General features: G+C 30.5%; 2 protein-coding genes across 2 annotated transcripts in view; one reads left to right on the top strand and one right to left on the bottom strand.

Annotated features, from left to right (window-relative positions):
• The window catches only part of LOC124532810 (flotillin-2), a 287,470-nt gene that overhangs the window by 212,173 nt on the left and 56,493 nt on the right, over positions 1–18,804 (bottom strand). The gene's annotated exons all lie outside the window — the stretch shown is intronic.
• Positions 474–17,179, top strand: LOC124532809 (glucose dehydrogenase [FAD, quinone]-like). Its single transcript, XM_047107885.1, has 3 exons — positions 474–572; positions 15,378–15,522; positions 15,620–17,179. The coding sequence occupies exons 1-3, from the start codon at positions 495–497 to the stop codon at positions 16,981–16,983; spliced, it is 1,587 nt and encodes a 528-aa protein (XP_046963841.1). The 5' UTR covers positions 474–494; the 3' UTR covers positions 16,984–17,179.

Here is an 18,804-nt window from a genome sequence, read left to right as displayed (position 1 = left end):
CTATAGCGACGAATAGCATCGATTGGCGTGATAGGGAGTTATTTATATTGGTTGTGTAAATCGGCAATAATCGGTTTAATTGAATTTGTCGATGCTACACTCAAGTTGTGTCGTACTATACGAAGATGACGTTTGTTATTGAATAGTTAGCACTTTGGTCTGTCACTACATTAAAGTCGATGTGATTTTTTTCGTGATTGGTCATAGATTGCCAAAAAATGTCAAATGTATCGAAATAAATAATAATGACTGTTAAAAAAATATGTCATATAATATATCATGTGTAAATATAGCAAAAAATTTTCATTTACTGTTTATTACAAGAACATAATTAGAACATTTAGAGTTTCGAATTATGATAAATATCAAATAAAATAAAATTAGCGGAATCTTCTACCCAACCACAAAAGAGGTTTTTGTTCGACAATTAAACAATTAATTTTATATGTTATCAACCACAGGTGCTGCTCATAGAGGCTGGTGATGCTGAACAGATGTTTATGGACATACCAATCGTGGCTACGATGCTACAATTTACAGACGCCAATTGGGGCTACCACACGGAACCTCAAGTAAGATTATTTTTCATATATATAAAACTTGATATGTTTGATTTCGGCAAATATTTGTGCGAACCATTTAATAGTCGACCTCCAGAGCGGTTTACTGTCATCTATTTACCCTGCACCGGAGCTATTATAAGTAAAAACGTGTGCAAACACAGATTGAGATGAAATAGAGAATTTACACTAACGGCTCTACCGATTTAGGATTAGCATTTGGGCCACCTGATGCTGATTGGTCAACATCACCCATAGACAATGACGCTGTAAGATATATTAACTACCTTATATTTAATTTTATTAATATAAATTATAACCTTAGATCGCCAATACGCAACCAAACGTGGGTATACTCGTATATGAGTATACATATACTTTTGTTTTTATGGAACGTAATACAGGTTTATTCAAAATAACTTTGAGGCCTATATTATAATCTCGCGTATCTATAATTAATATATTTTTTTTAATTTAAATTAAACATTGTGGACAACAAAAAACCGACTTGTGAAGTTAAGAAATATTACGCAAGAACACAAACGATTCCATTGATCGTTTTAACGAATTTAATAAACATGAAATATAATAGCAATATCATTGATACAGACTTTTCTTATTACTACTTATATTATCGATATAATACAATTACAAAAACCCCCAAGACGTCACGAATGTAAGTATCGTGGCGTTTTGCGGTTAACTTGTGATCTTTATAAATTAATTCACGTTATTCTAGGTTATAAATATATTTCATGGCAAACATTTTAATAATAGAATAGTGCTAATTAATAACACACTTTTTATAAATGCTTAAGACTCCCACAATCATATAGAAAACTAAACGGACAAGTTTTTTCAATGTAAACTCCTATACTTACCTACTCGTCAATATGCATGTCTTATTATTATCATCACTGGGCTCCTTCACCAGATAGGCTAGTACTAATTAATGTACTGTATCTCGATTTGATAGACAATTATGACAATGACAATTTAAATGTTAAAATTAAATGTAGAAAAAGAGCAACTACCTAATTTCTTGCCGGTTCTTCTCGGTAGAATTTACTCTCCGAACCGGAGGTAGGTTCACATAATTGTTAAATGACGATTCGAAAGTGCTCGTAAAAGTCCACTTGAAGTTAATTTTCATTTTGATTTTGAATAACATGAAATATTACTAGTAGGACATTGGCTTTTTGACTTCAATTTCAAATAAGGGTCAAGGATCAAAAAGTCATTTACATAGTCTCCTACAAGTTAAAAAAATATGTAAAATCTGCACCTCCTTCCCTTTTTATTGCTGTTTGATTTTTTTTATATATAAATAATTAAATATATTTATAAATATTATGGTAGGAATATTTTTTTTTAGAATCTTATCTTAGCTGTGTGAAGTCGGGACATTTAGCTAAACACAAATATAATTAATTATATTCATTAGCATGCGTATTTTACTAACATACTAACATTCACATGTATTATAATATGCATAAAATATATATGACAATGATCGAAGTTATCTATCATATGTATCTATTACATTTATGTAATTAAATAACGTATTGATATTTATTTTTAATAAAATTTATTTTAATTTTTATAAATAAGAATGATAGCGATCTTGACCGAATCTATTAACTTTTCGAAAAATAATTTTAAGTATTCAATTATATGCATATTTTTAATTATTTATAAACGGCGTAACCAATCGCGTCTTTGCAATAACCTTGTTTAATGTTTACAAGATCGCGATTAATTTGTATTATTTTCATTTTGGGAAGACATTTGAGTAATTAGTTATAAATAAATAAACATACAAATACCTCACACAATGTCAAATATCCTATAAGAATCTGTAGGATAGCCTGATTTTGTTTGATGAATTTTGTTCAGAAAATATCAACAGCACAGGTTGGAGTTAGCAAGACGCGTATAAATAATTTTAACTTAATGCTCCTGGGAAATGTGGTCGTTTAACCACCACATTTATTATATGTAATAAATAGTACCTAATGGTTGTACTGAGATAGACCGAAACACACATATTATATAGGAAATACTTTTAATCAATACATATAATAAAATTGCAGTATCTATTTGTAATATTAAAATATCACTCTTTACTAAATGTATTTTATACGCGGTACATATATAGAAATAGGTCCAGCTAATCACTGAAACAGCTTGACCGATTTTAACGATACTTTCACTGGCAGATAGCTGATATAATAAGGAATAACTTAAACAACAATAATAACTTTTATGTTAAAATCAAACGCACACGAATAGCACCAAGCTCGTCTGCTATTGTGATACGAATTGTTATTGAATTAGTTGTAACCGCGTAACGTCACTACACGAGTAACATTTTACCCTATAATATTCTACAGTACGTTCAAGAAAGTAAAATATAATTATGTTAAATAATTTTATATATATTTAAATAATTTAGTTTTGAAAACGCGCTCAGCGAACGCTCATATTTCGTGTTAAACAGACCGTAGCGCGTAAAAATGTTATTTTAAATATTACTTGTGTACATATAATAAACAATTAAATGTTTTGTATGTTAATTAGGCCTAATATGTAAGAATTCAAATTCACATTTTAACACAACTTGATAATAGTAGGCTGTGTAGTAGAATTTGTGTGTGTGAGTGTGTGTGTGAGTGTGTGTGTGCGCGCGCGTGTGCTGACGTGTGCACGTGCACGCGTGCGTACGTGCGTGCATATGTGTGAGTGTGTGATGCTGAATCGGCGTCGTTAGGTATTTAGACAAGATGTTGCAATTGTAATGGGGAACCCGTCGCAAATATTTTCTTTTCGGGTACATTTCTTTTAAGCTTTATTTGGGCTTCGAAAATTGTCAAGTAATAATGTTTTCTCTTGTTAAGATAAGACTAAAGAATTAGGTGATGATGTCCTCCTAACCTTACTTCGGGCCAACGGCTGTTTTCAAGGGAGAGTATGGGTTTAATATGATTCATTTCAGCAATTACATTGAACTTTTGCAGTAATTTGTATTATTATATATTTTAAACAAAAATTATCGTTCTAAAACATTATATTAGCTTCAAGGCTGCAGACATGAGTTGTTTTAAACACTACGGATACAGCGAGGCCGTACCCAGGTCTTAAACATCAAAACTTTTGAAATTCGAATCTTCAAAATAAACTTACAGATAATAAAATTATTTGAATTATTAATACATATTTTTTTTAATTAAATATGCAGACTGGCATATGGGTAATGCAAAAGGATTAGATACCGCGAATAATTAATCTATTCATAATTGTCACTTGATACTGAAAACGCTGATAATTATTATTATTTATGCGACAAAAATATAGAATATTTCGTTTACACATTCTATGGTAATTTTGCTATGGCCCTACTTAAAATATTAATCATAACAAGTACATAAAATTAGTCTACTTAGTCATACAAATCAAATAAATATATTCCATTTAAAAAAAAATCATATAGGTACTTTTTATGATGTAATCAACATACGTGAGTTATATAAGGTTTAATATAATATTTAAATGATAAATAAAAAAAAAACGATAAACATAATTGTAGAATATGTGCAGTCAGAGTAAGACAACCTTCGTCAGTTTTCAAATTCATTCCTTTATCAAGTCTTAAACTCTTAGTACCTTTTGAATCTAAACATCAAATCATTGCGACGCAATATGTCATTTTTGATCAGTAAAGCAGATTAATGCTCATACTGAGCACACGAAAATATATCTTAAGGTGACGAACCTTTACCCCCCGACTGTACATAGATACACCAAAAGAAAATAAAATCAATGATTAAAAAATGAATTACTAAGACAATCATGAAAAGCTATTGCATTGTCATTAAATTGCAATCAAGAATGTTGCAATCAATAATAATTAAACGTAATTAACCAATTAATTATATCATTTAAATCAACAATAAAAACATTTAAATTGTTGTTAAGATGTTTGTATAATTTAGAATAGTTTATATAACGTGCTTTACAGTGATAAAACCGCAATATATTTCGGTAACAATGTTTTTTCGATTAAGGATTAAACGATTAACGACAGACGGCTAGCAAAAACAGTAAACGACCTCGCTATAAAAACTTTGGGTATCTTTAAAATTACAAAATATTTATCTTACAAATTGATATAGTGGTGGTTTTTTTTCTACCGAAACCATACTATTTCATTGCACTTAATGAACATGTAATATATGTTGACTTAGGGTTGAAAACAGATTATAATACTCTGCAGCAATCAATAGCTGTCACACGATAAATTATACGATTGTTATAACTCAATTGTTTTTAATTTTTTTCGAATTTTACTATAAAGACAATTATTGAGTAACTAGTTTCTGCCCGCGGCTTCAATTACATCAAAATTATAGCTGGTATTTTTAGACAATAATATTTCCTTGTCTATGTATGATATTTATTTGGATTTTTATAAATAAATTCTATTTCACATAGATATTTCATAAAAACAAGATGACATGGGAATAGAGGCCTTATAAGAAAAGCCTAAACAATAATTGTAGCGGATGATTACATCTATAAATATAACAACAACAACAACCGCCTGTAAATTCCCACTGCTGGGCTATAGGTCTCCTCTCCCTTTGCGGAGAAGGTTTGTAACATATTCCACCACGCTGTTCCAATGCGGGTTGGTGGAAAACACATGTGGCAGAATTTTTATGAAATTTGTCACATGCAGGTTTCCTCACGATGTTTTCCTTCACCGCTGAGCACGAGATGAATTATAAAGACAAATTAAGCACATGAATCAGCGGTGCTTGCCTGGGTTTGAACCCGCAATCATCGGTTAAGATGCACGCGTTCTAACCACTGGGCCATCTCGACTCTAAATATAAATTCGCAATGAATTAATTTTTTCCCCTTTCCTTTGAAGTAAGTTTTTTTTTGTTTTTTCCATACAAAAATATTCTTTATAAACAGTTACATGGTTGAACTACGACAAATGTATTATAACATTTGAATGGTCCTCCAACTACGTAATATGTCTGATTTCATTGCATCCACTTTATTATTTCATAGTTTAAGGCACACACAAATAATACGCAATGATTTCAATTCCAAGAAGACAATAAACATTGTAAATATGCAGTCAATTGTTTTGTCTACTTGTAAATAACCAACTAATTGCAAATTAATGTTTTCGGAAATCCCGTCAAAATTTATAGACATAATAATAACAGAAATTCCATCTATCGTTCTTGAATGACAGCAAGCAACACCAGCGTGTAAGCGAGCCATAAGTCTAGCCTAGCCTTTGTATGGTTCCATATTCCACAGATAATAAAAGAACCTCCATCCAAGACAGAACATACAGTTGCTAAAGTACCGGACCACGATTAGGGTATATAACATTAAAACCTCTATGCTTAGTATTAGTTGATAAGTCAGACATGAGTTACGTCATTGGCACTTCTCCAAGAGTCAAACGAGCATTGGTTTTCAGACAGTAGAGGTCTTCCCCGTCCTTGTACATGTGACGCCACGAATAATATCGTTGCGGTTCAGTTGTCGAGAATACTACAGAAGGCTACGTGTTATATACGTAAAGCTGTGTATGTGTTTTCAGTCAGTATTTATTTACGAGTTATCATTGTATGAACAAGATACATAAGTATATGCTTACATTGCCAATTTTCTCAAAGTCAATAAATCCTTCTTGGTGTACGATATGTTTAACTTTTCCAATTCAAAAATTCAAATCATTTGTAAAAAAAAATCATTAATAAACAAGGCATATTATTCATCACAAGATTATAAAGACGTTAAAAAAGCGTGGAGCTAACTAAGTTAACTTTCAGACAGGATTTATTTTATATAATTTTGTTTAACATAATACATTTAAAAATTTTTTAAAGAGTACTCATTTTTTGCCTTTTCATTTCGGTATAATCTGCATTCCGAAACTGTGGTAGCTTTATTTTTAATAAGGTTGTGTATAATGACGAAACCATAAACATAAATATACCAATAAAGTAATTTGATTTGGTATAATGTCAGACGCCGTGATATCAATTTGCAGACCTTGTACCTTATACAAACAACTAAAAGCACTGGTGGCATGTCAACGCATGCGTGACGTCATCACGTCAGTAATGCAAATGTTTGAGGCTTGTTTCCTTCCGGGAACGAGTACATCAGAACGCTGCATGGATGGTACGTTTCGACCAGAAAAACCGTGCGATTAATGAATGAAAAATATCGGAAACGAAAAAATTATGCTTCCGAATTGTGTGACCAACAATTGCCATATGATTTCCAAATCGATTTAAATTTAGAGCGATATATAATTAATAATAACTGCTATATTCTATGACATACATACAAACTAATGCGGTAAAATTATATTCAAAATTTAAATTTATTCCAAGATACATTTCATTTATGAGCAAATATTATTATCACTTACCTAAGAACAGTTTTATTTAAAATGGAATGGAATTTATATTAGCATCGTTCCTTCAGAAAGGCCAAACTTTTTTAATAAAACGAATGACAATCGGAACACACGTACAAATATAATTAAACACAGCATTTCCATTCGCGTAAGTATTTAGTGCATAGAATAATAGCAACACAGAATCGCACTATCGGACGTATTAGATTTTTGGGGTATTTAAAAAGGTATTATGTGACACGACGATTATATACGTATAAACGTTTACGTACATACGCGTTTTAAGCCGTTTTTAACCTATCCGAACCACAAGCGACGTGACAGTCGAAACGTTGTGCGAAATAAAAATATATGAAATAGAAAAAGCGAAAGCAACAAGTAAAAACATTTTGCAAGGCATTTTACTTAAAACTAGAAACAAATCAAGGTTATAAATCATTACATAGTATAAAACAAAGTCGCTCATTGTTGTCTGTCCCTATGTAAAATTACGCAACGGATTTTGATGCGGTTTTATTGACAGACTGATTCGAAAGGAAGATTTTTGTATATGATAATACATGGACCATATAGTGAAGAAACACAGATTATTTTTGAGGTTTCATGTCGTAAATAAACAAATTCTATAGTATATCTATACTAAATAGGTACTATTTAGTATCAGCATTGCACCACATTGCATGTATTATAAATCATTTCTATTTTCAAATAATAAACTATCATGATGAATATTGGTTAGTATAAAGCATGTGATTAAAAATAAACAAAAACAACAATGATCACGTATAGATGCAGAATTTATACGAAAAAAAATAAATTATAAAAGATAACTCTAAAAGAGCGAGCATCCTAGTTTGACTGAGATCATTAACATAATCATATAATATTTTGCTATTTTCTTGGGGTCAGCGCAATTGTACAGATAAACATAGCAGATATATTAATCATATTATAATTTTATAATGTAGCTTATCTACCGACCTTATGTATAAAATTAGGATTCAGAACACGATCCGTCGAAGGATACTCTTAGGGCCGCTTGACGTGACTACGATTAGTTTAAATTCCATTCGAACAGTACCAATGACGGAAATGAGGAAAAATTTTAACAAATCATAGTTAACTAAAGAAATCGGTTCTCTCGACCTCATTAGCTAAACAAGTCGACGATCACAGCTTCAGCGGAATTTAATTAGCAAGTTGTAGACCTTACTACTGTTATAACTAATACAAATACTTCTTTATCCAAATCTATTACATTATAATTATATATATAATAAACTCATATTTTCGTAGTGTAATCGATTTTAGAATGTCATTGGTATGGCTGTATAAAATAATACAAGATGTTTTCCCGAGCAAACGTATTATTAAAAAAAAACAAAAGAGAGTCACGCATGGAACGACAAATAGAAATCATTGTAAATTTGATTTGTTAACTTCAGGGTAATAATATTTTATAACAATAAAATTAAAATTAAACAAACCAATAATAAATAAATATACATTCTGCTAGCGTATTTATTCCTACTTAAAAATAAATAATGTGCATCAGCAAGAATTGATAAAAATTGTATTGTACTTAATGACACAAGTTATTTAGAACACAAAAAAAACTATAGAGATCGCAACGAAACGATAAGGTTGCCAAAATTGTACGTCTCTTTTTTTAAGGCTATATCTATGTTGTATTTATTTATTTCTGCGTGGTGTACAATAAAACATAAAGTAAAGTAAAACGCTTGCACTTTTAAAGTTATCATAAAGTAATTAATATCGGATTTTCTCAGAACAGAAACAGTTGCAAACAGTGCAAGTGTAATTTAACTTTATTTTGATTTTATGGAATCATATAGATCAGACATGATTCGAATTTCAAAATTTTTTTTTACAATTCTATTATTGCATTTTATTTTTTGGAATCGAATATCAAACGTTATGAGCCTTTTGTGAGAGCAATTATATATCAGATACCGTCTCGATACGATCAGTTACCATATTTGTTCCAAATTTCTGTACATAAAGTGTTCCATATTTTACTATGATACATGTTACATCATTAATGTTACTTCGATTCAAATTCAATGATAATTTCTTATTGGATTATGTAGTCCGTCTTATTTTACCTAATTCAAAGCGATATCAATTGATTACGCAGCACTACCGCAGTGGTGGACGTGACGTGTTTCACGTAGGTACACCATCAACACGCCACATTCAATTATTGCTTACAAGCACCAAACTGTACTTTTTAATATCCATATATATTTATTTAGTACTAAAATAAGTATGTTTTAACAACTCCTTTAAATATAACAAGTAAGAATTTTATATGAAAGCTAAAATGATTGCATTTATATAGAGATCGCATATACTCAATCATAGCTTGAATATAGGATTATTATATTTATTGGATTGGTTCCGTATCAAACTGGCATTACGATTAATTAGCGGCCATTTGACGACAATTAAAACAAAAACAAATGAAAACTATGCTCCGATCCTTGTATAATCTGATATAAATAAGCTTAAAGCGTTGAGAATGTTAGAAAACAATAGTTATTTGTATAATTACTGACTGTTACTAAAGACATAGGAATGAACGCCATAAAATCTCATTTAAATTTCATTTAATCATGTGTACCCAATTACATTAGACATTCGATACCGTTGTTAAAAAATTCAGTATAATATATACTAATATATTATACTGAATTTCTAAATAAAACTAAATAACGTTTGTGATTTTTTTTACAAAATTTGGACCTCATGTTTGTATCGCAAGTCGCATATATGAGATAAATTTGACACGTTTATCTGAAATAGTTTTCTTATTGATTCATTAGGACTCGATAAGTTAAAAGGATAATCAATAAAATATATTATTTTTTATATATCATAACAACAACAACAACAACAGCCTGTAAATTCCCACTGCTGGGCTAAAGGCCTCCTCTCCCTTTGAGGAGAAGGTTTGGAACATATTCCACCACGCTGTTCCAATGCGGGTTGGTGGAATACACATGTGGCAGAATTTCTATGAAATTTGTCACATGCAGGTTTCCTCACGATGTTTTCCTTCACGGCTGAGCACGAGATGAGTTATAAAGACAAATTAAGCACATGAATCAGCGGTGCTTGCCCGGGTTTGAACCCGCAATCATCGGTTAAGATGCACGCGTTCTAACCACTGGGCCATCTCTGCTCGTCTGTATATATCATATAACATACTTTAATTAATATTTTATGTTCGTAATTTTTTGGTGCTTAAAAATTAATTAAAACTTATCTAGTCCGCTTTTGTAATATCAAAGGACTTAGGAAATAATTTAGCACTTATTCTAATATTTGCACTTTTTTGTTTATATTTGAAGTAAATTGAAATGCGGTAATTAAAATTATCGTTTATCGAACAATTCAGGTTTGTAAATGTCATATTTCAAAGTTATTCGTAATTTGTTAAGATAAATCTAAAATTAATTGATAAATGTAATATTACATGCGTTTATTTTATATAACAACTGTTCCTATATACATAAATAGATGTTAACTTGTTCATTGAATAACTCGTTTATTTTCAATATAACACGGAAAACTGTAATCACTTATTATTATAATTAGATGTTGGAAAGTTAATTTGCTGCAAACTTGGTTTTCACTATTTTTGTCGATTTTTTTTTTATCTTTTTGATTGATATTGAACTAGGCTAGGTCCTCTTTCTTTAATTACATTACTTCACGAAAATATTATTAAAATTCTGTTTTACATAGAGGTAAACCTCCATACAGTTTAATAAATCAGGAAATGAAACCGGAAAAAACTCTATGCGCTAAAAAAAATCATCGACACAGCTGTCTAATAAATTGACGATCATTAATTTTCTGTTTCAAATTTATATCTTTGATGTAAATAATTATTCATACAAATCCAAAAAATCATATAAGTCTTTATAAGTAAAATTGATTAAATACCTAGTTAATTTATTGTATAGTTTATATGTTTAATAAGTAAAAGACAGTCTATATTTAATAACATAAATGCGATATTAACTCTACCTGTTACATCCTCGCTTAAACCGCTAAATCGATTTAGATGAAATTTGATGGAGATGCTTTTCGGTAAAGAAACAACTTTTTTAATTCAATTCTCTGGATAGTTAAATTTGGGGTGACGGTTTGTGTACTCTATATATACGTAACAGATTATAAAAGTTCAGTTTAAATATTAATCTAAATATAGACCAATACTCGTAGTAGTATTGATTACTATAAATAAAGACTTAAGTACCAATTTTTTAATACTGTTTCCAAGATAATTACTCGTTAATTTGGTATTGTTCTCTTTCAGTTTGAAAAGTGAGTATGAATTATAGGCACAGAGGACATAACATGTCACGGGCGATGATACTATGACTATGACGTTTTTTGACGAAGTTTTGTAGTAAAAAATGTTTATAAAAAGCCGTACTATCGTAGTTCAGGTTGAGTGACTAACAGATTTATAAGTTTACTTACTAAATTACGACTTTTTCTATGATTCACAGTTTAAGTTTTAAATAAGACGACTCACAAAAAATACCATTTACATAAAAAGTATTTCATAACGAATTTAGCAAACATGTCATAGAATACTATTGTAGTATATGTCAATACATGAACGATTACTGGATTGATGTTGTCGAATAATCTTGATAAACATTTAAGTAATACTATGTACAAATATTAATCACGGCTTCCATAAAATGTAGTAAACTGTTGAGGACCGCAGCTTCGCTCGTTTTAGGCGTTGATCGTCAAGTGACAGACGTAAAAAAGTAATCCTTCCTTTAAATTCAAGTGTCCTACCAAATTTCATCAAATTAGATTCGTGAAAGAGCAACAACCAAACAAATAGATAGAATTACTTTCGTATACATAACACTACACTTCGGGCATAAAGTAACAGCCTGTAAATTTCTCACTGCTGGATTGAGGCCTCCTCTTCCATTACGAAGAGGGTTTTTAACATATTCCACCGCGCTGTTCCAATGCGGGTTGGTGGAATGCACATGTGCCAGAATTTCGATGAAATTAGACACACACTTCGGGCATACGCAAGCAAAATTTTTATGATACAAACTTCTAAACACCGTTTTACTTCCTTAAGGAGTGAAATTTCGTAAAATATGTTCAATATAGCGGATATCCACACCCTATAAGGATACACCGTGTGTACTTACTATTTCGCTTTTATATATATAGCTTAGTATAGATGTGGGTACATATTCAGCGGAACACGCAGAATTGGTCGTAAATGGGATACGACCATTTCTTACGAGGGCTAGTTAGAATTATAATGTAAATACAAATTAAAATCTGTATTACAAATACTCTGTGCATATCCAAAAAAAGAAGAAGCTTTTCGTTTGAAACAATCAATAAGTCAGCAGATTTGATTCGTATATATTTTGCACACAATTAATATTATTATTAATAATAACTGGTAATTTTTTTCCCTAAATGTTTATTTCAACTATTTTATCGTTTATCCAATTAAAAATGCATTTTATTTACAGTTTGATTAATATGATTCTAAATTGCAGATAGATTAACAATACATCTTTGCATCTTTGACATTCAAAATGTTAATAATTTTTTATATATAATATAAATAAAATAAAATAAAATTGATTCTCTACAATGGCCAAATTAAATTTATTTATTCGTTTTATGTTGAATGCTATTTTTAAATAATTAAAATCATAAGAATTGAGATCATAAGATCGAAAATAACAAAATAAACAAAGCGTACATATTACTCATATCTAGAAAATATCACGTAAGTGATTTGTACTTCGACTACTCTAAAGCCTTGAGTGAATTCCCAAATTTACTTATTCGGTATTAAAATAATGTGTGTCATTGCTCATTTGGTTATTCCACAAAAAAAAATGTCATTGTCATTTATTTGTTATATGTAAATAATATTTGTGTAATAGGTTCTAGATCCTATTGTGGTTTATTACGTATATTTGCTTTATGAAACGGTTCAAATCAACAAAGTTATAAAGATTACGAGAGGATCTCTATTATATTCCGATCCCATGTCGAAAAAAAATTCACAAAAATATTTCTCATCTGAATCGAACTGGTGACGAATTCTACTAATTTATATCAGTTCATAACTGTTATGAATTAGTAGAATTCATCACCAGTATACTCTCGATGTTTCGTTTCGATTGCGATAAAAAATACATTTTGATTTTAGAATTGTGCGTACTGTACCATAGTCATTGTAAATGTGTGTGTCAAAAATTACACGATAGATTTATATGAATGTGATGTTATTATTATTAATTAATATATACTAATGGTTTCTCCTGTCGATTACTGTTTATTTATTTTACCATATACATATGAATTGTTAATTTGAAAAACGAAGGACATCGCTCACGCAGATTTGCAATCTTCTCGACTTGGAGTGCCTGATGATAAGTCCAATAATTAAAATTCCATTAAATCAAATATCCAATTTCTTTTTATTTTCTGACCTTTTCATGTATTTCACGTCTGTAACTGAATAACTATCAATCATATGTAGATTTAAATATCAATTACAAAAACATAAATAACAATCCATTTAAGGATCGTTCATCCGGTAGGTCAATACAGTGAATAACGAATTCCGGATCGACAATTATGTATATTAAAATAACGACATTTAAACCCATGGCATTATCCAAATATCAAGAAGTTTGCTGCTCGTATTATTAAAGAAAAGAACTTCCTTTTCCTTGCTCAGCAAATATCAAAACTACTTGTTCGACATCTTTCTTTGTTCTCTGGCATTTCAATAATTCTGTATCGTAATAAAATTGCCGTTTTTTATCATTCAGTTGCATAACATTTGATTATCTCGAAGAAGGGCAACTTAAGGTTCATTAAAATATTTTCCTTTTCGGACATGATATGTTATAGTACCTTTATCTCTTAAATATTTTTTCATTTTGACCTGGTCTGGTACATCACAATAATTTTACTGTCTAATACACTAGACCATAAACAAACACTATTAATATCCTTCGTATACTTAGAGAAAAAAATAATTCTTAGTTATGAGAAAATGTTAGAGGATTCACCAGTTGCAGTTTTACTAATTGTTAAGTTTGGCTCTTAGCTTTTTAATTTTGTTGTGTTTAAACTAATATACTTTCATTAAACAGGTTCCTAAATTATTGATATTTGTCTCTACATTGACATTTATATTGTGATTTTTATTACATTATTAATCTTCTATTCTATTATACATTTGGTACAGTTTTTGCCATATGACCTTTCCTAAGTTAATGGGTTACGAGTTATAATCATTGAATAGTTTTCCGTCTCCTACTACTATTATGTTATTGAACCTTGCAATTATAATTACCTACGTTTAAACAGTATAGAATATTGCAACGTCATTTTTTTAAAATATGTTTGTTGTAACAAGTGCGCTATACGTTTCACCCCTATTATTTTCTTTCCTCTGTCAAAATTAATCAAAGAACTTTGGTATCATATGATATTTTTATTACTTACCACAATACCAAATATAAAACCTTCGATTAGAATATTGAAACTTCAACTGCAAGGACTAAATTATATCGTCTACATTGCTTAGTTTGTCCAAAAGCTACGACGCTTACTTAAAATATCATCTTCAACTGGTCCAGTGGCAAATTATTATACCCATATATATGAATAACTACGTAGAACATAATTATAGTGAGACACTCATAATTGGATTAATTCATTTCATGTTGTGGTAGGAATTGCATGACACGGAAGAAATTTACAAAGACGATAAGGTTAGTCAGACTCAACGCGGATACTTGCAGAGATAATTGCAGTATATCTATAATTCTCGATCCACCATAAAATATTCTCTCGAACAGAGAATTAAAAGACACCTGTAGGCGTCGATCGTCGTCAAGGCCTTAAAAAAGTCGACGATTCCAATAATTTCATTGGTATTTAAAAAAAAAAAACTAAAAGAGCAGAGAAAATTCCTTGACTATTTTTTTTTCATTCCAAAAAGTAAAGAATGCATTTATAACTTCGCTAAAATTACAGAAGACATCCGTTTAATGTCAATATTTCCTCGATACTTCCCAATTTATAGATAAGCATGTTCTAATAAATATAATCCTCGCACAATTTAATTTCCAAAAGTAAACAATACCTTTATAACGTCACTAAAATTACAGAGGACATTCGTTTAATATCAATATTTCCTCGATACTTCCCAATTTATAGATAAGGATGTTCTAATAAATATAATCCTCGCACAATAGGTACTTCGAGGAAAAGAAACGATCATAAAACTTTGGCCTTTCCATTTACAGAAGGCCGCTTGTATGGGCATGCGATCTGGACGATGCTCTTGGCCGAGAGGCAAAGTTGTTGGGGGATCTTCCGTACTACATTCTATGATGCATACGCGAGGCAATCGAAGAGACTATGACAAATGGGCTGCCAATGGAAATACAGGTAACTAGTTGCTAATAATATGGGCTAAACAAAAAATCTTTATTTTAAATATCTAATAATAAATAGAGTAATATATAGAGTACATATAAATTTTCAGGGTGGGATTATAACAGCGTGTTAAAATATTTCAAGAAGTCAGAAAACATGCAAATTGTAGAATTGGCTAAAGACACTAAATATCATTCAACGAAAGGTCCAATTAACATACAAAACTCTAATTGGCGAACACCACTATCTGACGCATTTCTGCAGGCAGGAGTAGAAACCGGAGGCAAGATTGTCGACTATAATGGAGAAAAACAAATTGGGTATTCTCACATCCAATTCACGATGAAAAATGGCACAAGAATGAGCGCAAGCCGAGCATTTCTTCACCCGATTAAACACCGTCAAAACTTTCATATAATCAAAAATTCGATGGTTACGAAAATTCTCATAGACCCCTGGAAGAAACAAGCCTATGGTGTAGAGTTTGAAAAGGGGGGTAAAAAGTTTCGTATCAAAGCAAAACGAGAAGTAATTTTATCAGCAGGCGCTATTAATTCACCACAACTTTTGATGTTAAGTGGAATTGGACCTAAAGGACACTTAACTGAGAAAAATATTACAACAATTGTCGATCTCCCGGTGGGATATAACCTCCAAGATCATTGGGCACTAGGTGGCCTTACTTTTATTATCAATAGCACAGATTCAATAAGATTTGAAAATATAGCTACACTGAACAACATTATTGATTACTTCTCGCATCACACGGGACCTCTATCAGCACCAACAGGAACAGAAGCTTTAGCATTTATTGATACCAAGGACGAAAACAATGAAGACGGCTACCCTGATTTAGAACTAATCTTTGTTGGCGGTTCTTTAGTTTCTCAGTCAGCATATAAATATGCATTTTCTATAGACGAAGATATATATGACGCAGTTTATAGGCCCATACATGACAGACATACGTGGATGGTGTTTCCTATGTTGCTACTTCCTGAATCGAGAGGCCGTATATCTCTGAGAAGTAACAATCCGTTTGACAAACCTGTAATATATGCTAATTACTTCACAGACGGAGGTCACGATGAAAATATCATATTGTATGGCATAAGAAAAACCATACAACTGTCTAAAACGAAAGCTTTCCAGAGATTTGGAAGCAAGTTACACGATATACCAATACCGAGATGTGCACATCACAGATTCGATTCAGACCCTTACTGGATATGTGCAATGAAAACAATTACAAACACTATATACCATCACTGCTGCACCACTAAAATGGGACCGATTAGTGACCCAGAAGCTGTGGTAGATTCCCGTTTAAGAGTACACGGTATCAAGGGCCTAAGAGTAATCGACGCGAGTATTATGCCTCACGTTCCAGCGGGTCACACGAATGCACCGACTATGATGATAGCTGAACATGCAGCTGATATGATAAAAGAAGATTGGGGAATACCAATATAGATACAAATATAATACTACAATTCATTAAATAAATAAATAAATCACTATTTAAAACCATTATGTTAAGTATTAGTAATTCACAAATCCGTAGCATTAAAACTGAATTATAATAACTACGTACGTGTAATAAATTAGAAAACGTCAAATATGATTATGAAACCGAATTCCTAGCTAGTCAAAGTCTTAGAAAGTCTTGATCAATTAGTATAAAATAACTTTATACGATGTTATAACATTTAACCTTGATAATGTTGTTATTTGTTTTTCCCTTTTTTATTTACATGCAGTGTATCATTCTTTATTTAATTTTCATTGCACTACAGTTGTAATATTGTTAAATGTTCATTAATTTGAATGTTTTGTGTGATTTACACTTCCGATATTAAATATAATATGAAAATAATCATGTCCAAGGTCATTGTACATTTATAATTTATTCCTTCACACCACTGTTTTGATTTATAACATGATATTTTATATCGTTTATTTAAAAAAATTGAAAATCTAATCTTATATTTTTAGCAAGGCTTTGTAAAGTTTATCTCAAATAAATGAAAATATTAAAAAGTTGGTGTTTGTTTTGTTAAAATAATTTTATAAACGCATGTCTTATAACTTAGCTATGGAACTATTTATGTACCAAATTTTATTTTAAATTTAGTATTAAGTAAGTCATATCATCCATCATCCTCCTGCCCTTAATGCCCTTATCCCAAGTTTCCTAATCCCAAGAGGCAAGTTTCATAGATTTTTTTTTTTTGTTTTCAAGGTATTCTTGAGGAAAAAAACAAAAAGATATTGAAATATAATTTAATAATTTTAAATAAATTGTTTAAATAATGTCAAATATCCAGTGCTCAATCGTTTTTATAAATCAGAAGGAAAAAAAATAGATTTTAATTGACACTTTTTTTAAAAAAAAATTTAAAGTTTAAAAAAAGCTAAAAAACGTGATAACTCGAATATGGTTCACTTTTGCATCATGCATTGCATATGGGGGTTAAATTTATTGCGAATAGTCACCCCTATCACCTTCTAACGGGAACACGTCGAATTTCCAATAACCCTGTATATATTTACTTTCATTTTTGTCACTATCAAACCGTTGAACCGATTTTGATGAAATTTGATATGAAGAAAACTTGAACTCCAAAAAAGGTCATTGGTTACCTGCCTAACACGTGACGACAACACATAAAGCGTAAGCGAAGCCGCGGGCGACTAATAGTCTTTATATAAATCCTTACTACTGCAAATTAAGAGTACCTATTAATACAATTTGCACATGTATACATTTTTATGAATGAATTTAAATAAATTAATCATTGCATTTTGTAAATTATATTAATATACATATGTATTCGTTACATATGTATATAATTCCACGACTATTTATAACTAAAAGTAAGGAAATATATAAAATACTTCGATAACATTTGACCGGTTACAGAGTGGGCACAGACAAATTTATGTATTTTTTCATGGATATAGTTTTTATACTGATGTAATGTATCTGGCCTCTGAATGGCGCTACAAGAAATCAACTTCTATACCACAGAACCGATCGCCATGTTGATTTGACAAGTTCTGTAGTAAATATTATTAACGCGAAAGTATTTAGTTCTACCAGCAAAAGGATTCTAAATTCTCATACAAAAGAAAATTCAACTCGCGAATAAAATTTCTATATGATTATTTCAAAAGGCATATTGTGTAAAGTCGCTTACCGCTGTCTGTCTCTATGTCTGCATAGATCTTTAGAATAGCGCAACGCATTTTGATGCGGTTTTTTTTAATAGATAATGTCATCAAGACAATATA

Source organism: Vanessa cardui, chromosome 10, assembly GCF_905220365.1.
Source record: "Vanessa cardui chromosome 10, ilVanCard2.1, whole genome shotgun sequence".
Classification (NCBI taxonomy): domain Eukaryota; kingdom Metazoa; phylum Arthropoda; class Insecta; order Lepidoptera; family Nymphalidae; genus Vanessa; species Vanessa cardui.
This window is presented reverse-complemented; position numbering and strand designations above follow the sequence as displayed.